Source organism: Nyctereutes procyonoides, unplaced genomic scaffold (genome assembly GCF_905146905.1).
Source record: "Nyctereutes procyonoides isolate TBG_1078 unplaced genomic scaffold, NYPRO_anot_genome, whole genome shotgun sequence".
NCBI classification, from domain to species: domain Eukaryota; kingdom Metazoa; phylum Chordata; class Mammalia; order Carnivora; family Canidae; genus Nyctereutes; species Nyctereutes procyonoides.
In genome coordinates, this window is record NW_026575146.1 from 82,158,894 (window position 1) to 82,184,391 (window position 25,498).

The window sequence follows — 25,498 nt, forward strand, 5'->3', positions numbered from 1 at the left end:
TTAATCCCTCTTCAGGTCTTCTCAGAAATTTTTCTTTGTGTCTAGTAGATGGGTTTTCCACTCTTGGCCTTGATAACTATTGCCCATTTTCCAAATCTCTAAAGGTCATACTTTTTCAGGCCTTCTCTGATCCCATGATCAGATTATACCCTCTTTGTAATTAATTACACTTTTAGCACTCTCTTCTCTTCCTTATCAGTATCTTCACAATTCACAATTACATATTTGTTTGTTCGCTTAATATCATTTTCCATGAATAGGTGTTAAGGTCTTCGTGTTTACTTCATTTTAAAAGTAAAATGTCTATTGTTTTCATCAACGTGTATCCAACTTTAAGCACAGTATCTGTTACATACTGGAAGATCAACAAATATTTATTAACTGACTCGATTAACAAGTATTTGAATATATAGTCCTTAGTAAAAGAAGTCTTAAAAAATTCACACAGTGAATATACACATTTACTATTATTCCTTCAAGAAGCTCCACTAAAGTGATAGTGACGAGATTAAATGAAAGAAGAAACTCCACAGGGACAAAAAATAGAAGAGGAAAAAGCAGCAACAAAATTTTGGAAACTACAGTAGAAGTAATGGTAATAATGTGTTAACCATAAACACTCTGAAACCTAGGTTGCAGATTGGTCCTACTGCACAATTCAGTTATTTCCAAAAATTGCAATCAACAGGTACCTTTGAAAGCAGGGTATATGAGGGGCTGCAAAAAGGAAGATCAATTGAAAATCTTTAAGAAACAGACAGACCTCAGGTTCTCAAATCTACCCCATAGAGCAGGCTGATTCCCCAGCTGATATCCTCAGCAAACTTTCAGAATCTGGCAGCCAAGCTCATTTTATTGATTCCTAGAAAGAAAGTACAGGATTCCATTCCAGAGAAAACCAGCCCAAGAGAAAAGATCAGATAGGTGATGTCAGTCAAAGAATTCTTCTAGGTAGATCACTCTACAGTGACTACCACCAATAAATCTGCACATCCTTGGATACAAATAAGCTCAGATCAGCTTTTTACTACCACAGTTTTATATGAGCAGAAAGCCTTGAATAACTAGCAATTTCAGGAAAATCTTAATATGAGAGATTAAAATGAACAATCTTAAACATGAGATTAAAATGAACAAAGGGAAAAACTCAGGAAAGAGAGACAATGGAGAAAAAATTTAAAATTCAGAAGAATGCTTCCAAAATATATAATAATCTCATAAAAGAATAATGTCAGAAAAAAATATTCAGAGAAAAACATCCTTTACAAAAATTAATGAGGGACATGAGTGGCTCAGTGGTTAAGCATCTGCCTTTGGCTCAGGTCCTGATCCTGGGGTCCTGGGATTGAATCCCACATCAGGTTCCCCACAGGGAGCGTTCTTCTCCCTCTGCCTATGTCTCTGCCTCTCTGTCTCTCATGAGTAAATAAATAAAATCTTTTAAAAATTAAAAGAATGAGAATTAGAACTTACTAAAATCTCACAGAAAGTACAACAAAGAATATAAAAATAGAAAAAATTCTAGAGCTAAGACAAGAAATTCAAGATCTGAATTATAAGCGTTTAATCGTTCAAAAAATTTAATGAGCCCATACTATGTGTCAGACATGGTGCCAGGCACTGGAAAGAAAAACTGAACATTCAAAGTTAAAAACACAGAGAACAGGGATCCCTAGGTGGCACAGCGGTTTGGCGCCTGCCTTTGGCCCAGGGTGCGATCCTGGAGACCCAGGATCGAATCCCACATCAGGCTCCCGGTGCATGGAGCCTGCTTCACCCTCTGCCTGTGTCTCTGCCTCTCTCTCTGTGTGTGTGACTATCATAAATAAAAAAAAAACAAAAAAACAAGTCCAGGTTGTTACCTGTGCTTCTAAAAAAAAAAAACAAAACAAAAAAAACCACACACACAGAGAACAGAGAAGATAATGGGGAATAAATAATCAAGAAAATAATACAAGAAATTTCAGATATTTTGTTTCCAGAATGAAATGTCTCAGTGTCCAGACAAATGAAAGAATAAAAATCAACATCATAATACCTCAACTTGAAATATTAGACATTATAAATAAAGAATAAATTCTAAAAGCTTCCAAAGAGATTAAATAGATCACAGAAAAGAATTAAGAACCTGAATGTGTTTTGGATTTCTCAACACTAGATGCTAGATTTTAAAAATCCATAGAGCAATGCCTTCAAATTTTTGAAGTTAAGTTTTTCAACCTAAAATTATATTTCCAGTCAAATATCAATGAAAGATGAGTGTGAAGTGAAAACATTTTCAGACATATAATGATTCATAAAATACACTTTCTATTTACTTTTCTTGCATACTTTCCTTGATTGCTTCTGGAACATGTGCCTCAGAATAACAAAGGAATAAACCCAGAAAGAGGAAGGCAAGAGACCCAAGAGTTGGGGTATACAAATGTATCTGAGGCATCCAAATACAGAAGAGAATCAAAAGAAATTCAAAGGAGCATGGTGAAGGGAATCAATGATAATGAAGAGAAATTCTAAGATGATAGCTATGTAACAGTCTCAATTAGGGCAGAAGAACAGAGGGTTAGAGGAGACATATCTCTTAAAAAAAATAAACCAGTTACCTGATGTGTCTGAAGAGTTAGATTTATGAGAGCTACTCAGAAAACTAAGCAATTCTCAATTAAGGATTAATTATTGATCACTATATTAGACACTTACAACTAATATAGCATGTATGTTGAAAATACTGGAATTAAAATTAAAAACTTAACGACAAGGATTAATTGCATGGAAAAGAACAAATCATACAAGTGAAATGTGATTACAGAGCTCAGCAATGAAAGCTGTTTTACATAGTCATTAAGTGAATTGAACAATAATTTAGAAGTCATGACATAATTATGCTTAGAGGATAAAGGAAGGTGTGTGCTAAATTTTAATCTTAAAATTCCACCATGAAAAGTCAATTATCATTAAAACTAGAAATCATGAAAAAAATTCTCAGAGGAAGGACAGAAATGGTGACAAAAAAGCGGTGGGAATATTATATAGAAAATAAATATAGGGCAGCCCTGGTGGCACAGCAGTTTGGCGCTGCCTGCAGCCCAGGGTGTGATCCTGGAAACCGGGGATCTAGTCCCACGCCGGGCTCCCTGCATGCAGCCTGCTTCCTCCTCTGCCTGTGTCTCTGCCTCTGTGTGTGTGTCTCATGAATAAATAAATAAAATCTTAAAAAAAAAAGAAAATAAACATAAAATATGAATTCTGGAAGGGTAATACGGCAGTGATGAAGATATAACAATAAAACAAATTTCCAGGGATGAACAAAATGCTTAGTAATCAGAGAGTTCCCTTCTGTGCTGAGCAGAATTTATGGAGTTTTAACCAGATCTATCTTGGTAGAATTTCTGAGGTTCAAAAAAAGAGAAAACTCCATAGAAGTAGAACCTGATGAGTCAGGACGTATCCTACTCAGGCATTTGTGTTTGATGTTGCCCCCAACAGTTCTCTGAAGTTTTGAATTAGTTATCAGGCGTGAGATATCAGATTTACGATAAAAATCTGGATTTCTGACTTCCTTGAAAGACAACACTATCTGGAAACACTGGCTTGCATTCTCACAGGACAGCTGTCTCCTAGACTTAACAAGTACTTTAAGTCCTTTAAGATGGTATAAATTCTTTCTCATTTGCTAGTCTCCCCACTACTGCCTGGTCCCACAGGGATCCTCAGGTGAGTCTCAGTTACCAAGTATTGCTTTTCTTAATTTTACTTTCATTCCTGATAGATTTTTGTGGAATTTGAAATTCTAGATTAACAATTCTTTAGCACAATAAAATATTGTTCCACTATCTTCTGGGCTCTATGGTTTACAAAAAATAAGAGAAACCCAGTCATTCAAGTAATTGTTTCCCTATAAGTAATGCATTATTTTTCCTATGGTTCTTTCATTGTTTTTTGGTCACCCATTTTCAGCAATTTGATTATGATGTGTCTGGTATGGATTTGTGTTTATCTTGTTTGGGATGGTTGAGCTTCTTGAATTGGCATATCTTTCACTGAATTTGGTAAGCCATTTCTTACAATACTTTTTTCAGTCCCAAACTTTCTCCTTCTGGGACTTTGATAAAATGTTAAACCTCTGTCGTCTCAGGTGTCTCTGAAACTCTATTTTCAGGTTTTCAATCTTTATTCTCTCCATTATTTTATGTGAACTAATTTTGATTTACCTTCAAATTCACCAACTTTTCCATTATCTCCATTTTATTGAGTTTATCCAGTGAGTTTTAAAAACTTTGGCCATTATAAAAAGAATTTTGCCATTATATTTTTTAGTTCTATCCAAGTTTCTTTTTTTATCTTCTATGTCTTAACTAGGTTTTTTGCTATGGAGTTTAGAGGTTCTGTATATGTATATTAGATATTTCCCCCTTATCAGATATATGATCTGCAAACATTTTCTTCCATTTTGTAGGTAAACAAAATCACAATTTCCTTTGCTGTGCAGATTTTGGGTTTGATGTAGTCCTACTAGTTTATTTTTACCTTTCTTGCCTTTGCTTTCAATATCAAATCCAAAAAATCATTGCCAAAACTGGTATCAAGGATGCAGGAGCACACTGCCTACATTTCCTTCTAGGTTTGTGGTTTAAAGTCTTATGTTCTGGACCTTACTCCATTTTGAGCTGATTTTTATATATGGTGTAAGATAACAGTCTAGTTTCATTCTTGCTGTCCAGTTTCCTCAAAACCATTTATTGAAGAGGTCCTTTCACCACTGTATATTCTTGGCTCCTTTGTCATAAATTAATTAATTATATGTATGTTGGTTTATTTCTGGGACTTTTGGTTCCATTGATTGATGTGTCTGTTTTTATACCAGTACCATACTGTTTTAATTTTGATAGCTTTTAATATAGTCTGAAATGAGGAAGTGTGATGATTCCAGCTTTGTTCTTTCTCAAGTTTGTTTTGGCTATTTGGTTCTTTTGTGGTTCTATACAACTTTATGATTGTTCTATTTCTCTGAAAACTGCCATTGGAATTTTGATAGGGATTTCATTGAATCTGCAACTTGCTTCGGGTAATATGGATATTTTAACATTAATTCTTTGACTCTATGAACACAAATATCTGTTTGTATCTTTTCAATCTTTTATGTTTTATGGTTTTCAGTGTATAGGTCTTTCACCTCTTTAGTTACATTTATTCCTAGGTGTTTTATTCTTTTTCATGTAGTTGTACATGGGATTATCTTCATTTCTTTCTGAGTGTTGATTATTAGCATAAAGAAATGCAACTGACTCTTTTGTATATTGATTTTGTATCCTGGGCCTGCACTGAATTCATTTATTGATTTTAACAATTTTTTTGGTGGTATCTTTAGAGTTTTCTATATAAATATCATGTCATTTGCAAATAGAGAAAGTTTTACTTTTTCCTTTCTAATTTGGATGCCTTTTTTCTTGCCTAATTATTCTAAGACTTCTGGTACTATGCTAATAAGAGTGGCATGGGTAGGCATCCTTATCTTACTCCTCATCTTAGAAGAAAAGCTTTTAGTTGAATATGTTAGCTATGGGTTTGTCATATATGGCCTTTATTATGTTGTAAGTACATTCCCTCTACATTCACTTTGTTGCAAGTTTTATTCATAGATGCATGTTGAAAAAGAAAACTGTTTAACAGGAAAGGGGCAAAAGGAGTAGGAGAGAATTTTAAGCCAACTCCACACTCAATGGGACTTAGTCTCACAACTCTGAGATTATGACCTGAGCCGAAATCAAAAGTCGGATGCTTAACAGACTGAGCCACCCAGCCACCCCCCCTAAAAAATTTTTTAATGAAACTTTACTTAATGTAAATTTTTAAATTTACATGGAAGACAAAGTATAACCAAACACTTCTGAAAGAAAAGGTAATGGGTTCTATCTTGTCAGAGATCAGGACTTTTTATAAAAGTAAGACTAATTAGGAGAGACAGATAAAAAGGCCAATGTGACAAGAGAGACCTGTATATACATAGAATTTTATTATTTTTTATTATTTTTTTTTAGAATTTTAATATATGCAGAAGGAATATGTGGCCTGGTGGATTAGCGGCAAATGGACTTTTCATCCAATGGGGAAAAGATAATGTTCTTTTTTCTTGATAATCTGATTTTTTTTTGATAATTTGATTTTTATACAGGAAGAAAATTACAACTGATCTCTACCTCAGACCATTTATAAAAATCAATTATGGGTATGTTAATAGGGCTTTAATAAGTCAAAACATAAAAATTCTTCAATGAAAATTGGGAACATTGGGCTAGGAAAGGGTTTAAGATTCAAAGATATGGGGGTGCCTGGCTAGCTCAGTCAGTAGAACATGTGACTCCTGATCTCAGGGGATGTGAATTTGAGTCCCATGTTGAGTATAGAGATTACTAAAAAATAAAATCTTTGAAAAGAAAAAAGGATTAAAAAAAAAAAGACCTAAAGATAGGAAGCATATAGCAAAAAAAAAAACTAGACTGTCTTATAAACTGTATATAACTTATATTAGAATCATATAATTTAACCATACTAACTATGTATTGTTCATCAAAAGATATTATAAAGTGAATAAAGAACCTACAATTGGAAAAGATTTCTACAAAATACGTTATTGACCAAAAATTAGTATCCACAGGGGATCCCTGGGTGGCTCAGTGGTTTGGGGCCTGCCTTTGGCCCAGGGCGCGATCCTGGAGTCCCAGGATCGAGTCCTGCGTCGGGCTCCCGACATGGAGCCTGCTTCTCCCTCCTCCTGTGTCTCTGCCTTTCTCTCTCTCTATGTCTAGCATGCATAAATCAATCAATCAATCAATCAATCAATCAATCTTAAAAAAAATAGTATCCACAAAAAAAAGTAGAAATTCCTACAATCTTAGGAAAAAGACAAATAGCCTAATACAAAAATGATCAAAATGGCATCACACAGAAGAAACACTAATGGCCAAATAAAGAAAGGCAATCATCTTTAATAGTAACCAGGAAAATTTAATTTATTTTTATTTTATTATTATTTTTTAAAAGATTTTATTTATTCATGAGACACACAGAGGCAAAGGGAGAAGCAGGCTCCCTATGGGGAGCCTGATATGGAACTCGATCCTGGTATCACGACCTAAGCCAAAGGCAGATGCTCAATCACTAAGCCACCCAGGTGTCCCAGAAAATTTATTTTAAAAAAATGAAGTAAGATTTTATACTCATCAGATGATTAAAAAATGAAAAAAATATTTCAGTATCAATTACAGGGAAAGAGTGATACAAACACTTGGAAAATGGTTTGGTATTACCTAGTAAAGCTGGGTAAGTATGTATGCCAAGACCCAGCAATTACATTCCTAGGTATATTTCCTAGCAAATCTCTTGCATATGCAAGTCTAGAGATTTATAAATTATTATCTTATAATTTTATGCTCATTATGTTATATATAGCCTATTGTGTATATGGTATTTTTTTAAGATTATTTATTTATTTATTTGAGAGAGAGAGAAACTTCAGCAAACTTCACTGAGCTCAGAGCCCGATATGGGGCTTGATCCAGGATGCTGAGAGATCATGACCTCAGATGAAACCAAGAGTCAGATACCTAACTGACTGTGCTAGCAAAAGGCCCCTTTTCTATACAGAATTTTTTTTTATAAATATACTTCTTTTTTTAAATACAAAACTCGGGCAGCCCCGGTGGCGCAGCGGTTTAGTGCCCCCTGCAGCCCAGGGCGTGATCCTGGAGACCCGGGATCGAGTCCCACGTTGGGCTCCCTGCATGGAGCCTGCTTCTCTCTCTGCCTGTGTCTCTGCCTCTCTCTCACTCGCTCTGTATCTCTCATGAGTAAATAAAATAAAATCTTTAAAAAAAATAAATACAAAACTTAATGGATAGGTTGGAGAGTCAAATGGTCATAGCTAGAGAATTTATTAGTGAAACAATACAAAATAAGCCAAGGAATTGCATGTAAAGGCGGTATAAATTGAAAAAAAAAAAGATGCTAACAATGATCTATATGTTTTAATGTCTAAAAGAATAATAAGAGAAAAAAAGGTAACAGTAGCAGGTAACATCAGAAGAGATGACTGCCAAAGCTTTTCTATTGAAAAAATACTACCAGAAGAAAAATATGAGGAATATAGGTAAAAAAAAAAAAAAAAAAACTTCAATACATCATAGTAAAACTTTTAGTCCATTAAGGGAAAAGATTATAAAGGAACAACAATCGTAGGAGAATATGTTCTGTTCATGGTCATATGGTGAGCAAAGACTTCTTAAAGTGGACAAAAAAGTAGTTAATGTGATTCTGTTTATATAAGATTCAAAAATAAGCTGAGGAAGAATTTCTTACATAAGATCCAGTGAGTGTGAAGCACAAAAGACTGATAAATTTGATTAAAAATAAGAACTTCTGTTCACAAAATGAAACCATAAAGAGGGTTAAGACATTTCAGAAGAAATTGACAATTTTAGAAAACTGGATGTACTTATAAGCAAAATATATAAAGAATCTTTACATCATTACAAAAGAGAGACAATCTAACAGAAAGACATTTTAAAAAGACCTGAACAGGCAATGCACTAAAGAAGAATTTCAAGAAACCAATAATGATATGAAATGTGTTAAACTTATCAATAAAAAAGGAAATGCAAATTAAAACCATATTGAACTATATTATACACTCACCAATTGGAAAAAATCCAAGCGTGACAATACTATATGTTAAACAGGAAACATGAAATAATCAAAGTTCTCATATACTGCTGGTGAGATTATAAGCTAGTATAGGCATTAAAGAAAAGTTGAAAAATTGGCAGCTGAAGACATGATGTCTTCTGATCCACTCCCTTCTCTCCTACTCCTAAAACACAGAAAATGTTCATAGTAGCTGTTTATAATTGTCAAAAACTGGAAACAACCTAAATGTCTATGAATAGTAGAACTGTTAAATAAACTGCAGTATATTCGTATAATGGAATGAATCAAGTCTAATAACTACAAGTAACAGTATGTATGAATCTTAAAAGCAAAATGCTCCACAAAAAAGACATAAAAGGATATATATATAGTATGATTCCATATATATAAAATTCAAACTCAAGTAAAACTAAACTATATATCATGGATGGCACTCTTAGATAGTAAAACTATGAAAGGATACAAAGATATTGTAGACACAAAGAGATCTGTGCTGGTAGTGCTGTAGTTCTTGACCTGAGTGAGGGTTCCATGAAACTTCATTTCATAACTGTTGGAATGCCCACCTGCATTTTTGTTACATTATTTGTGATAATTTCTAATAAGAAGAATGACAATATACTAACTTCTGCTAGGCATATCTATCTCTGTAGGCATAAGTGGACAGAGGGATAAAACAAATAGAAAAAGATGCCCTGAAATACAAACCAGCATAAATCAGAACTTACTACTGAACAGGCAGATAAAACAATGATGAAATCAGCTAAATGATGATATGGTGCTAAAAAGTGTGTGTTGGGGGGAGGTTAATTGATTTAGAGTCTCAATTTATACCGTACTGCAAAAGACCCTTAACATGGATTTAAATTGTATAAATTACCGAAAATTTACAAAAAACCCCCAAAATATTATAAAATTTGTAGAGGATTGTTATTTTTCTAAAATGAGAAATGACAATAATCAGTACAGAGCTACAGACAATTGAAAATACATATGGAAGACGCCAATGCAAATTAAAATTAAAAAGTAAAAGCACCTTCTTGAAATGAGTAAATGGATGTTTTAATTTCTTAAAGTCCATAAAAATTGACTGAGAAAATAAGGATAGTAATAGATAAAAAGGATAAAATTTAGTAGTGGACAAGTCAGAGACAATAAGACCATTAAGATGAAAATGTTCACTTTCACTAGTACCCAATATGACAACATGAAAACAATCCAGTGTACGAAGAAATTGTAAAATTTATTAGGGGTGACAATGGTATTAAAGTTATGGAAGGAAAAACATGTCCATATTTTTTAGAACTATAAACTGTGATTATGCAAAGGTGGAATGGCATGAAGTCTTGGACTTATCTGAAAATACTTAAACAACCAGGATAAAGCACTGGCCTCCTGGCTGCTCCATGAACACAGCTGATGCACACCTGCTTCAGGGCCCTTGAATGTTTGGCTTCCTCCCTCTGGAACGTTCTTCCTTCTAGTAACCACATACAATGATTTACTGCTGTATCTCAAGTTTCCACCCAAATGTCACCTAACTGGAAAAGTTTCTCTTACCCATCCTATAAAACAGCATCCTCCATCCCCTATTTTCTTTTCTTTTCAGCACTACATGATATATATTTATTTATTTTTGTATTTCTCTCCGTATTGGAGGATGAGCTCTGGGAATGGAGATTCTGCACGTTCTGTTCGCTGCTATAATGTCAGTGTTGAAAACAGTGCTGGGCATACAACAGGTACTCAATAAACATACACTGAATGAATGAATGTACTGTCCTGTTTAAACTCCTTCATACCAACTCTGTTTATCGTGGCCAGCTCTAAGTTCTTTTTTTTTTTTTAATTTTTATTTATTTATTTATTTATGATAGTCACACAGAGAGAGAATGAGGCAGAGACATAGGGAGAGGGAGAAGCAGGCTCCATGCACCACGAGCCCGATGTGGGATTCGATCCCGGGTCTCCAGGATTGCGCCCTGGGCCAAAGGCAGGCGCCAAACCGCTGCACCACCCAGGGATTCCCCCCCCCAGCTCTAAGTTCTTAATGGAGGCACAGAGCCTTTATTTCCAGCATTCCATCTATAGTTAATGACAGGTACACTCAAATCTCCCTCTATGACATCTGTGCAGATCAATATCTCTTCCATATACTAAGGCCTCATTTTTTCTGAGCTCCTTATTTTAACCTCTCTTATGATGGTTTTACTTTAATAAAGTTATATATAGATGTGTTCTAGTACCTCATTAAGCTATATATTCTGAAATTGCTTATTCTTTTTTTTTTTAAAGATTTTATTTATTTATTCATGAGAGACAGGGGCAGTGGGGTGGGGGTGGGGGGGACATGGGCAGAGACACAGGCAGAGGGAGAAGCAGGCTCCATGCAGGGAGCCCAACGTGGGACTCAATCCCGGATCTCCAGGATCACACCCTGGGCTGAAGGCAGCACTAAACTGCTGAGCCACTTGGGCTGCCCTGAAATCACTTACTCTTTTAATCTCTGCAGTACCTAGCAGAGTACCTTACACATTTGAAAATCAGTAAATGTTTGTTATTAGTGTGAATCAATCAATGATTATATGAGCTACTTTACCTAAAAAACTCTGAAGAAAAGAAGCCTTTGGCAATGTAGGGAAAAAAAAAGTATTTCAGGAGATAGTGATGCTTTTTTTAAGACTAAATACAGAAGAGGATGAGAAGTGATGAGGAATTTGATTCAAAATATGGATAGAAAGGAATACCAATAGAGAGGGTAGAGGAGGGCACTGGCTGGTTAGAAATGGACAAGAATAAGAGGAATTGGAAAGAAGTGTAGGAAGAGTAAAGCAGGTAGAGTATATTAAGTAAGGAGAAAAGGTAAGGTCATTTGAAAGCTCATGCTAAAAAGGCTTACTTTTGTACAACGGGCCTAAAGCTTTTAGGGGAGAGTCCCAGATAGCACCTCAATGGTGTAGTCTCTCTACTGACCAAGTGGGTCCATTACCTGCTGCGCCTCACTTACCTGGCCACTGGTCTCTTGTTAGTTCTCTGTCAACCAACCAGGGCTCCTTCCCCTGCTCCAAGAAGGAGATCACATCTGGTTTAGAAACAGAATGTCCTGCTTACAAAAGAAGTAATGAGATAAGTTTATGATGAGAATATCCCAGGATTCAAATTTAGTCCCTTCATTAAGAAAGAGTCAAAGAAAGGTAAATTAGATTTATGAAACATAACAGAGGGCTTGAAACTTCCCCCATAAGTCAACGCAGCTTCTTTTTTCTAATGCTACAATATTAAAAAACATTCTTCTAAGCACAGGATGTAGAAATACCTATTGAAAGGTAGGCATTTCACATGGGAGAAAGTAGATTTCTGAGGGCAGAATCTGAATTATTATGGACAGATGTCCTTACCCATTGAAATCAGGTGGCTGTAATTCTCCAACATCACATCTCTGTATAAATCTCTCTGATCATCATTCAGGCATTCCCACTCCTCCTGAGAGAAGTCTATGGACACATCACTGAACATCACTGACTCCTGGAACAACAACCATGTATATGACTTGATTAATAAAAAGAAGTGTTTTTTTGTGAAGGAAAGAGAGAAGAAAGGAATAAAGATAGAAGTGAAAAATAGCAAGCATATAGAGTGGTGTGGATGTTTGGGACTCAAGTAGAGGACTGTAAACATACAAGCAGGACTGAATCTCATGTTTCCATGTTCATTCTGTTTCCCCAGATAAAACTGGGAAGGTGCAAAATCCTGCTAAGAAGGATATCCTAATTAAATGAAGTAGTATTTACAAATGGCTAACATCATACTTGCCATACAATAAGTCATCAACACATGTGAGGCTCTTTCTCTCTCTTCTTTTCCTAAATAGCTAAGAGTAAAGTTACGGAATAAGGGATAAAGAGAAGACATTTAAAGTACCAAAGGGGAGCAGATTACATAAAAGACATCATGAATCAGAGATGCAATGAAGTTCTCAAGAAGACTACTAAAAACAAGAAATGGTAAGAATAATTCTTTAATATGCTGATGGAGAAAAGAAATTCTACCCTAGATTCTATAACTAAACTATCATTCTGTTGTGAGGATTGAAAAAAGACATTTCTAGACATAAAAGGACTCTAGCACAATTTCTTAGGAAACTACCAGAAGATGTGTTCCACCAGATGGAAGGGAATAAACCAAAAAAGAGGGAAGATGTAGTATTCAAGAAATAGGTGAATTAACACAGGAGAACAGTAAAGGAAAAATCTCAGGAAAACAAACAAAAAAAGGAAGTCTTGGGAAAGCTATGCAGTAGGCCCGGAGAGTAACCAGACCAGGTAAGAGCAGGGAAAAGGGAAAATGGTAATGGAAGCCTCCACACTCAAAATGAATTCATGTGTTTGACCAGATGGAAAACAATGACAACTAAGCAAATGGGGAAAAAAAGCTTAATTGTTCCAGGAAAAATGAAAGGTTGTAATAGAATAGAGCTATGAGTTGGCTCAGCAGTGAGCAGTTTTGTAGTCATAATATTCTGTACACTACTGATTTGACAAAAAATTTTAATAACAGAATTAGAGGAATGAATAGTGCAATACAAGGGTACAATGTCCCCTCCACTCTGTAGTAAATCAAGAGGGTAAAACTGATTCATCCAAAGATAGCAAACCATATTCAAGAGAGTTGAGTCACCTTTTAGGAGTGGGTCGGTGATGGGGCAAGGTTGGAATGGCACTCCACTTGTAAAATATGCAAATGACTTTAAAAATATTTTATCTTAGAAAATTAAACTTGCATAAAATTTAAGACTGATTCCTTTCTCACATCACACTATTACATAATAAGAGTCATAATTAATTACAACAAATTCTTTTCATAAGCATATTTTTTCACTGAATAATAGTCTATGATATGGATTTAAAACAAATTTTCTTTGGTTTTCAGACACTGAGGTTGAAAGGGATTTTTAAAGATCTCAGTATCGGCCTAATCTTACTTATAACTACCCATTGCTCAACTGTAAATTCCCTTTGTTCCTGTGCTATAGGAAAGTGATGGAAGATGATCTAGATTCACACAATAGCATTACTGAAGTCTATTTATCACGGATGATCTGGTGAGGTGTTGGAGCTTTCTACTAACTGTGAGTCATATCCCCAACCCAAAAGGCTCATAAACCCGGAGATCTTTCCACATACCAAGACTGAAATAGAGCAAAACCATTCCACATATTTTTCTTCTTGAAAAACCTAAGTCGGTAATGATCAGGGCTTTTCCTTATGAGGTCCCCCTAATTATTTATCTTCATACCAAGCAAATTAGATTCATTAACAAATGGGGAACACAATATCGTTCTATTAAGATTTATGGCAGAAGTCTAAGATAGAAGATGCTGAAGGACTTACTAAATGAGTTTGTAAACATTGCTTAAAAGAATAGGAAACTAGGGAGGGCCCTGGGTTGTTTATAAAGAAATAGGGGTCAGGTTCCCGAATGGGGATTGGGTTAACCAGGGGAAAAGTTTTTTTTTTTTTCCAAACCAGGTCTCAGTCAGATCATTTTTGTCATTAACAATAGCTTTCTGGGAACAAATAAGGATTCTTGATAGAACCTGTATGAAATTTTCTGATGGATTTTAATCTGATTAAGACTTCTTTAGAGAGACTCATCATCCAACCACTTGGCCCTCTGTTACCTATAATTTAAGAGTGTAAAAATTTTTGATGAGACTTTTTCCCAATAGTGATTATGGAACCACTTCTTTTTTCTATAAATATCTCAACCAAGAAAGACAGTTTTGAATTGACTTACTGGAGACTTTTTTCTTTAGAGCAAGGGTAAGAGGACTTTGACATTGCTTTTATTTTATTTTTAAAGATTTTATTGAGAGAGTGAATGAGAGACTGAGAGAGAGAGAGAGAGAGAACACGAGCCAGGAGCCCCATGTGGGGCTTGATTCCAGGACCCTGGGATCCTGGCCTGAGCTGAAGGCAGATACTTAACCAACTGAGCCATCCAAGTGCCCCTTGACATTGCTTTTAACTAAACTGTCTGAAAGTTTTTTTTTTTTTTAAACACCAAAAATACCATGATGAGGAAAACAAATGTTTACATTTATTAGGGGTAAAAATGACTCTATTTGAGCAAAAGGAAACAGCATCTCACCTGAGCCATGGTTTTGGTATTTGCAGCCAGACCAATCCTCTGCTGGGCTCCTCTTGGAAAAGGGCAAAGCTGGGGAAAACAAAAGAAGCTAGGTAAGATCCCACTTGCCTCATACCTCCCAGAATGATCATTCCCTTCTATTCATCCCACATATAAACACTTCATCCCACTGATAAACACTCGAGGGTTATTATCAGTGAGAAAAATGGGCAAATCTTTCATATCTCCTACTCCAGAGACCTCAGGCTTTGACTGGAGTAGAAGAGATTTCAACAATCTGATGTGACTTGGAGAATAGTGTGTGTGTGTGTGTGTGTGCACACACACACACACACATATATACACACATACATATATACATTTTTCCACATATGATAGCATATTATACACACTGTTATACACACTGCTATTTTTACTTAATGAATCTTGAACTGGATCCCAAATGGTACATACAGAACTACTTAATTCCCTTAGCTACATTTATTTCATTAAATAGATACATTTTAATTTATTTTGCCAATCTGCTGCCCATGACCATTTAGGTTGTTTCCCATCTTTTAGTATAACAAACAATGCTGTAATAAATATCCTTGTATATATATCATTTTACTTTTATGTTAATTCTGAATAATTGTTAGAAGTTATTCATATACATTTTATTTATTTATTTTTTAAAGATTTTATTTTATTTATTCATGAGAGACACACAGGGAGAGAAAAAGAAAGAGGCAGAGACACAGGCAGAGGGAGAAGCAGGCCCCATGCAGGGAGCCCGATGTGAGACTTGATCCTGGGACTCCAGGATCATGTCCTGGACTGAAGGCAGGCGCTAAACCACTGAGCCACCCAGGGATCCCTATTAATATACATTTTAGTTTTTTTTTTTATTTTTATTTTATTTTTTTTTTTTTAATTTTTATTTATTTATGATAGTCGCAGAGAGAGAGAGAGAGAGGCAGAGACATAGGCAGAGGGAGAAGCAGGCTCCATGCACCGGGAGCCCGACGTGGGATTCGATCCCGGGTCTCCAGGATCGCACCCTGGGCCAAAGGCAGGCACCAAACCGCTGCGCCACCCAGGGATCCCTACATTTTAGTTTAGATATACATTTGTCAAAAACAATTTTTAATGATCTTTGATTGTACAATCAGGTCCCAGGTCCTAACCAAGAAACAACTGGCTGATAACCCAGATCCTCTTATCTTGCCCAGTTAGAGAAGACTTTTAGGATTAATGAATCATATCTTAAGAAAGTGAAATCCAGAGAAGCAAACAAAGCAATATTGCAAAAACTTTAGGAAGATACTTAAATTAGTATAACAATAGGAAGGAATTAAAAAGTGTAGACCTAATGTACAAATTGACTAAATCTGTATTACTGATGCTTTATAATGCTTTTAAGTGTAGTAATAAAATTGTAATAATTGGATATATTTTGTGTGCTTAAGATGTTTAAAATGTCCAAAAGAACATTATACTAAAATAGTAACAAAGTCTGAATTGTGGGACGCCTGGGTGGCTCAGCTGGTTAAATATCTACTTTTGACTCAGGTCATGATCCCACATTGGGCTCCTTGCTCAGTAGGAAGTCTGCTTCTCCCTCCCCCTCTGCTCCTTCCTTACCCCCACTCATTCTCTCTCTCTCTTGCTCTGCTCTCTCAAATAAATAAAATCTTAAAAAAAAAATCAAAATTGTTTAAGGGGAGTAATTGAATTTGAGATCAATGGTGAATGTTTAATAAAATATGTAGTCTTTTTAAATTAGATATAGGAATATAATAAACAGAGCATTATAAATGTATTAAGGCTAGTGAGCATTCCTAGTACAAAGCTTGATCATTAAAAAATTTATCAATAGTTGCGTGTAAAACTGACCATCCAGGAGGGCACCTGGGTGGCTCAGGGTTGAGCGTCTGCCTTCAGCTCATGTCGTGATCCTGGGATCCTGCAGGGAGCCTGCTTCTCCCTCTGCCTGTGTCTCTGCCTTTATCTCTGTAACTCTATGAATAAAAAAACAAAAAACAAGACAAAACAAAACCAAAAACTAAAAACTGACCACCCAGGAAGTAGAACTTTGTTATCAATTATTTAATGGGCGTGATCCTCAAGCACTCATCGCATTTCCCCTGGGGTATATATATTTCAGGAAATGAAAATCCAAGTAATCCACAAATGTCTCTTCTTCAAAATCTGAAAGCACTCCTTTAATATTTTTACTATTATTACTATTTATTAAGCTCTTAGTATTTTATTATTATTATTATTATTATTATTATTATTTATTTTAGTATTTTTAAGAAATAAACCAACATAACTTATTATGTGTCAGGGATTATGCTAGATACTAAAGAAGCAACAGTAGGGACACCTGAATGGCTCAGTGGTTGAGCAACTGCCTTTGGTTCAGGGTGCGATCCTGGGATCCAGGATCGAGTCCCACATCAGGCTCCGTACAGGGAGTCTGCTTCTCCTTCTGCTTGTGTCTCTACCTCTCTCTCTCCGTGTCTCTCATGAATAAATAAATAAAGCCTTAAAAAAAACAAAAACAGAGAAGCAACAGAAATCCAGAGAACCTTGGAAACAGAGTTTCTTCTCCCATACTTCTCACTTTAAGTCCCCCTTTCTGGTCTCTCGTAATGGCCTTTCCTTGGTTAAAGGGACATCCTCAAGTGCTGCACCTTTCAGGTAGAATGGGTGGGAAACATTCTTACTTCAATAGCTCCATGCTGTTTGTTACATTCCCACCTCTCTTCATATTTGCTCCTAGAGTATATCCTCTCTAGCTCAATTCTTGCCATCTGGGGAATCTGCTCCTCTCTTTTAAGCCAATGATCTCTGTGGCCAAGACTGTAGTATGCTTGCAAAATAACCACACCTTGGACATGGAGCACAGCCAAAAGATACCACTACAGACAAGAGAGTCCTTTGAAACCTAATAAATAAAAATTTTGAGAATTTTGTACCCTTCTAAATGATAAGCCAATTCTCTAATAAAAATTAAATGTTTTAAAATATTTCCAACATTATCCTGAAAATTCCCTGTATGTTAAGAATTGTATTTGTCTGTTAGTAACAGAGACCTGAAAAACACTAATTTTTCTTATATAACGAGAAGGCTAGATGTAGGCAGTGGTTGCCCTTGGCCTTCATGGTTGTTTTAAGCACAATATCTATCATCCAACTAAAAACTGTTAGACATGCTTGGAGATAAAACCAAAAAATAGAAGCAGAACTACCAATAATTTAGATATGAGAACTGGCAAACAATTTAAAATAGCTATAATTGAAATGTTAAAAACTAAAAATATATAGGCAAATGGATAAGATGAAGAAATTAAATAGAATTGAAATATATAAAAAAGACTCAGACAACCTAGAACAGTAAATTAAGAAATTAAGAAGTTGAGGCACCTGGCTGGTTCAGGTAGAAGAGCATGTGACTCTCGGGGTTGTGAGTTTGAGGCCCACACTGGGTACAGAGATTACTAAAAAAATGAAATAAAATTAAAAAAAAAAAAGAAATTAAGAAGTCATTGTATGGTTTTAACATGAGACCAGACAAGCAGAAGATAGAACTACTGAACTCAAAGGCAAGTCAAAAACAAAAATATCCACATGAAGTGCAGAGGAAAAATAGAACAGAAAGAACAGAAGTGAGTAGAAGAAAAAAGGAACTCAGTCAAAAGATTTACCATATATGTAAGTGGAGCCTCTGAAGAAGAAAAGAGATTGGAGAATAATTAATATCTGAACTGATTAACTGATAAAAAGCCTCAAAAAGAGTTTTAGTGAAGCTCAGCAAACCTGAATAAGAAATAAAAAGAAAAATGCACAGAACAAAAAGCAAAACCACAACCAGAGGAAAAAAGTCTTGAAAGTACTAAGAAGATGGGACATTTGGGTGGCTCAGCAGTTGGGCATCTGCCTTCGGCTCATGGCGTGATCCTGGGATCGAGTCCTGGGATCGAGCCCCACATCGGGCTCCCTGCATGGAGCCTGCTTCTCCCTCTGCCTGCTTCTCTGCCTCTGTATCTCTCTGTATTTCTCATGAATAATAAATAAAATCTTAAAAAAAAAGAAACTATTTAGAAGAAAAGACACATTACCAATACCACTAATGAATAAGAGGGGAATAACACAAATAAACCAAATCAGGAATGAAAAAGGGAACATCATTTATAGATGCCATAGACATTAAAAAATAACAAAAGAATAGCCAACAACCTTATGCTATTAAATTTGTTTTTTTTTTAAGATTTTATTTATTTATTCATAGAGACAGAGACACAGGCAGAGGGAGAAGCAGGCTCCATGCAGGAAGCCCGAGGTGGGACTCGATCCCTGGTCCCGAGATCACACCCTGGACCAAAGGTGGCGCTAAACCGCTGAGCTACCCGGGCTGCCCTGCTATTAAATTTGAAAGCGTAGATCAAACTGATAAATTCTTTAAAAAAACATACCAAAATGGACAAAACAAACAAAAAAACCTGAAACATGTGAAGAGGTAAATTGATTCCACATTTTAAAAATCTTCCAGGGTGCCTGGATGGCTCAGTTAGGTATCTGACTCTTGGTTTCAGCTCAGGTCATGATCTCAGGGTCCTGAGATTGAGCCTCATTGTCAGGCTCTGTGCTCAGCATGAATGTGCTTAGGTTTCTTCTGCCCTCCTCTCCCTACCCTTCTGCTCTTTCTCCTGCTTAAGTCTCTCCAAATAAATCAGATCAGATCAAATCAAATCAAATCAAAATCTTCCTATCAAGAAAACTTCAGGCCCAGACAATTTCACCAGTGAACTCTTCCAAATTTAAGGAAAACCTTTGGTCTTATACGTAGTGAATAGAAAAATAAAAGGAATTCTTCCTAACTCATTTTATGAGACTAATATAAGCCTAATGCCAAAACAAAGACATAAAAAGAAAATAAAATCACGGGCCAATATTTCTAATGAACATATGTGCAGAAATTCTATAAAATATTAGCAGATCTAATTGAGCCAGATTTGTAAAAAGTTTGATACATTATGGACAAGCAGGGTTTAATTCAGGAATCAAAGGCTGGTTCAAGATATGAAACAACATAATTTATTACATTGATGATAACAGTAAAAAAAATGATACTCTCGACAGAGAAAATGCATTTGCCAAAATCAGCCCTCATTAATGTAAAAATCTTACCACTGAGAAAGAGAACTTCTTCAATTTGATAAATAGCATCTACAGTAGGTATTTGTAGATGCTAGATCTAAGGACAATATACAAAATATACAAAAAAAATTGTACTTCCAGCAACAAACAACTGGAAAATGTTAAATACCATGTACAATTTCAACAATAAACATCAAATATCCAGGTACAAATTTAACAAAAGATGTGCACTGAAAACTACAACAAAGTGTTGAAAGAAATTAAAGACCTTAAGAAATATAGACATATACCATATTTATTAATTGGAAGATTCAATATTGATAGGACAGCAATTCTCCCCAAGTTAACATAAAGACTCATTAAACAAAATCCTAGAAAGGATTTTTCATTTTTGGTGAGAATTAACAAGTTAATTCTGACATCCATTAAAAGGACTTACATATGCCAAGACGGTCTTGAAAAAGAAAAGAAAAAAAGTTGAAGGAGTAGTACTATATATTTCAAGACAGTGGCACTGACAAAAAGATAATATAACAGAATACAGTCCAGAAGGAGGACCACATATATGTTACTTATGATAACAGCTTCCTGCAATTCAGATGGGCAAGGATGATATTTTCAATAAATACCATACGCAACAATTATTATTATTTTTAAAATATTTTATTTATTCATGAGGGATACAGAGAGAGAGGCAGAGACATAGGCAGAGAGAGATACAGGCCCCCTGCAAGGAGCCTGATATGGGACTTGATCCCAGAACTCTGGGATCACGACCTGAGCCAAAGGCAGATAGATGCTCAACCACTGAGTCACCCAGGGCCCTCCCCATACACAAAAATTAATTCAAGATGGACCACAGACTTAAATATGAATGATAGGGCAGCCCGGGTGGCTCAGCGGTTTAGCACCACCTTTGGCCCAGGGTGTGAACCTGGAGACCCGGGATCGAGTCTCACGTTGGGCTCCCTGCATGAAGCCTGCTTCTCTCTCTGCCTCTCTCTCTCTGTGTCTCTCATGAATAAATAAAATCATTTAAAAAAACACAAAGGGTTAAAATCCCACTAGGAAAATGGGAAAAGACAAACATAAGCATAAGAAAGTACTAAAAAATGATGCCATGTTAAAAGGGCACAGGAGCTAATTTTAAGGAGTTCCTAATGGCCAAATCTGGGACAGAATCTGAACAGCAAAGTATATAACAAAAATAATGGTTTAAAACTCTAGTGTAAAATAAATACCCATGAGTTAAGAAATAATTGAATAAACACATGAGGAATAAGGGACAGCTCTTTACAGAATTTAAATTAATAAATACAGAAAGAGGGATCCCTGAGTGGCTCAGCGGTTTAGCGCCTGCCTTCAGCCCAGGGCCTAATCTGGAGTCCCGGGATGGAATCCCACATCGGGCTCCCTGCATGGAGCCTGCTTCTCCCTCTGCTTGTGTCTCAGCCTCTATCTCTGAGTCTCTCATGAATAAATAAATAAAACCCTTAAAAAAAAAAAACAAAAAAACAGAAGGGCAGCCCGGGTGGCTCAGCAGTTTAGTGCTGCCTTCAGCCCAGGGTGTGATCCTGGGGACCGGGGATCAAGTCCCACATCAGGCTCCCTGCATGGAGCCTGCTTCTCCCTCTGCCTGTGTCTCTGCCTCTCTCTCTCTCATGAATAAATAAATAAAATCTTAAAAAAAAAAATACAGAAGGAATGAAAGTCACCAGTAGGCAAACATCACAGTAATAATTATAGACAAGAATGATCAGTGAATGTTAAAATTAACATATTAAAGTATAATGAAAACAGTATTTTTAAAAAGTTTATTTAAGTAATCTCTACTCCAAACATGGGGCTCAAACTCATGATCCCAATATCAAGAATCTGGTGCTCTTCTGACTAAGCCAGCCACCTCCACGAGAAAAATATTTTTGCATAGGCACAAAGCATCTCCCCACAAGATACTTATCAATTAAAAAAGAAAGATAGTTTTACAAAGGGGAAACCTGGCAGGTACCACCTCAACCAAGTGATTGTAGTTAACATTACTAGTAGTGAGATATATTGATAACATTATATAACACATTGAGAAGAACATAAACATAATTTTTGTGATCTTTCAGCAAAAAATGAATAGTCTAAATTTAACCATTAGGGGGCACTTCGGTGGCTCAGTGGGTTGGGTGTCAGCCATGAGCTCAGGTCATGATCCTGGGGTCCTGGAATTGAGCCCCACATCAGGCTCCCTGCTCAGCAGGAAGCCTGCTTCTGCCTCTCTTCTGCCTGCCACTCCCCCTGCTTGTATTCTGTGTGTCAATAAATAAATAAAATCTTAAAAAAAATTTAAAGGAAAAGGCAGACAAATCCAAATTGAAAGATACTCTACAAAACAACTGGCCAGTACTCTTCAGAAGTATCAAGGTCATGAAAGATAAAAAACACTGAAGAACTATGCTTTATGGTAAGAGACAAGATAACTAAATTAACATGGGATCTTCAACTGGATCCTGAAAAGAACAGGGAACTGATAAGACAAATAGCAAAATGTAAATAAGGTCTGTAAATTAGTCAAAAGTCTTGTATCCAGTAAATTTCCTGGTTTTCATTACTATACCATGGGCACCTGAGTGAAGAATATATAGGACTTCTTAAAAAAAAAAAAAAAAAAAGGACTTCTTTGCACTACATTTACAATATGAAAATAAAAAGTTTTTTAAAATGAAAAAAAAATTTTAAAGGGCAGTGGGCAATAAGATCTAAACAGACACTTTAAAAAACAGTATATCCAAATGGCCAATAAACCCATGAAAAAGTACTGAACATCATTACCCACCAGGGAAGCACAAATTAAAACTGCAATGAAAAAAAAAAAAAACCCGCAATGAAATTCCACTATACAACCAGCAGAACAGTTAAAATAAAAGACTGACAATATCAAATAACAGAGATGATGAGGAGCAACTGAAACTCTCATACATTGTTGGATGAATTGGCACAACCACCTGACAAACTGGTAGTATCTATTAAACATATGCCCACTTTATGATCTAGCAATTCCATTCCTAAATATTTAGCCAAGAGAAAAATATTTACATGTTCACCAAAAACATAGAATGTTCATAGCAGCAATATAGTTTGTAATAGCAAAAAAAAAATGTTAACTATCAAATATCCATCAATAGTGTAAGAAATTGGGGTGCCCGTGTGGCTCAATTTAAATGCCTGCCTTCGGCTCAGGTCAGATCCCAAGGTCCTGGCTCCCTGCTCAGGAGCCTGTTTCTCCCTCCGCCCCTCTCCCTGCTGATTCTATCTCTCTCTTTCTCACATATATTTTCTTTCTCTCTCAAATAAATATTTTTAAAAATAGTGTAAATAATTAATAAATTGCAGCACATTCTCATATGTAATGAGGAGTACAATGACACTCAACAACATGGATGAATCTCAGACATAATACGGAAAAAACGAAACCAGGCGTAAAAGAGCATATGCTATACAATTCCATTTATATATGAAGTTCAGGAATGGGTAAAACTAATTAATGGTAAAAAAAAACTTAATGGTGATAGACTTCTGAACAATGATTGTGGGAGAAATAACTGGGAAGGGGCATGAGGGAGCCTTCAGGGGTGCTGGCAAAGTTCTTTATGTTGATTTAGGAAATCGTGATACACCTGTACACTTCAGATTTGTGCACTTTATGTATGCTGTATCTCATAAAAATGTTTTAAAAAACTATCAGAATCATGTTTTCATAGGGACATGGAGCAATGAGATGTCTCAAACATTGCTGTGCAAGCATAAATTTGTACACCCACTTAGGCCATTATTTTGGTACTATTTAGTAAAGTGCAAGATATCATATGACCCAGAAATTCCACTGTCAGGTAGATAAGTTCATGCACATATAGCCTCTGTAAAAGAATGCTGTGGCAGCACTGTTTATAAAGTCAGAAACTAGAAATAACTCAAATGCCCATCACTAATTGAAGGGATTAAGAACAGTGGGATACTTCAAAGGACCTAATACAATATAGCAAAGAAAACAAATGAACCATTACTATATTTAATATGACAATTCTCAAAAACATAATTGCACAAATAAACAAAAGAAAAAAGACAATATGATAGCATTTGCAAAAGTTTTAAAATGACGTTAAACTACAGTATAAATGATAGACAATGTAAGTGAAAAAACCTCATACATTTATCCAGTCACCCAAACATAAATCACACGATCACCACGGGGACACACAGCTAGAGGTGACCCACAACCAAAGCAACAGGGCCACACATCCAGGAACTCAAATGGTCACATAAGCAAAACCACACATTTACCAAGAAGACACTCGGTCACAATCGCACTGCCACAAGCACCACACGCCTGCAGATGGTCGCATAGTGACAATCACATTAACCACAGATAAAACCACACAGTATTCACAGGTACTTCCCCCGCCCTGTACTCTCAGCACACGCTCACAATGTCGCACAACCACACACCACCCTTACCCTTATCACATCCACCGAGTCACAAGCTCCGCACACCCTCACACACAATGCCGCACGTGGTCCCAGTCTCACACACACACACACACACACACACACACACACACACACATCACCGGGTCGCACCCAATCACACCAGCACAGTCACGGGCTCCCAGACTGTGCTACACACGAGTAATCACTGGAAGCACACACCACAGGAACAGCTAGTCACAACACACGGTCATTCACCACACACCACCAGACAAAATCCTACAATTTCAATCTAACCTCCTCCGCGGTATAAAGCCGAGCCTCTGGCTCCGCCCTCTCCTGGGGACCCTCACCTCAGGCCTTCCAAGCTTCCAAAACAGCAGTACTCTCCACAGCGTAGCAACAGTTGCCGGTGTAGACCTGAGGGTCCCGCCAGCGCGTGACTTTAAGGCCGAATTCACGCGAGAATCACAATGATGCCGAGGAGTCCTCCGGGAAATGTAGTCAGAAACTTACCTGCGGCGAGCAAGATGGCTCCCGATCGCCCGGATTTCTCTCACGGTTTAGCTGCGGCCTGGCTTAAAGGATTGCTCCCCTTCATGGAGCCGGACACCGGAGGCCATGCAGAGCCTGGCGCAGTCTCAGGCAATGGCTTCCAAAGAAGACCACTCCGACGTGTGTGAAATGGGGATCCTTCTCGGACCCACCCTACTATCCCCAGGAGTTGCTCGGGCTCAGGAAGAGAGGGCTAGTTTGGTCTAGGTAAGATAACTCGCACCATTGAGCCTTCTGGGAAATGTAGTTTGGAGCAAGGAAAGCGGTGGATGGACCGTTTGAAATTCGTCTTAATTCTTAACAGTTTGCGCGTGGCTATACCCCCAGAGACTGCTGGGAGTGTTACTGAGCCCAAGGAGTGCGCAGGCTTGTTGGGTCGCCCCTTCGTCCTTTGTTGGGGCGTGAATTTAATTTGGGGTTCGTCAATGCGGAGGAGTTGTGGAACCTGAGCTTCTGAGACTCAAAGCTAGGG

The 25,498-nt window shown here is 36.6% G+C and overlaps 1 protein-coding gene across 6 annotated transcripts in view; it reads right to left on the reverse strand.

Moving 5' to 3' along the window:
• The window catches only part of ZNF566 (zinc finger protein 566), a 29,824-nt gene extending 4,602 nt beyond the window's left edge, over positions 1 to 25,222 (reverse strand). The window contains exons 1-5 of one of the 6 annotated variants that reach the window (XM_055310719.1): positions 24,825 to 24,947; positions 16,729 to 16,853; positions 14,854 to 14,922; positions 12,102 to 12,228; positions 11,711 to 11,785 (exon numbers count right to left, since the gene is read on the reverse strand). In XM_055310719.1, the coding sequence (XP_055166694.1) occupies positions 11,711 to 11,785; positions 12,102 to 12,228; positions 14,854 to 14,922; positions 16,729 to 16,731 (274 nt within the window). In that variant the 5' untranslated portion in view covers positions 16,732 to 16,853; positions 24,825 to 24,947. Of the gene's footprint in view, positions 1 to 11,710; positions 11,810 to 12,101; positions 12,229 to 14,853; positions 14,923 to 16,728; positions 16,854 to 24,768; positions 24,948 to 24,987 lie in introns of those variants that run through there. The other 5 variants (XM_055310718.1, XM_055310717.1, XM_055310721.1 and 2 more) reach the window with 5 other exon arrangements.
• Positions 25,223 to 25,498: the final 276 nt, after the last annotated feature.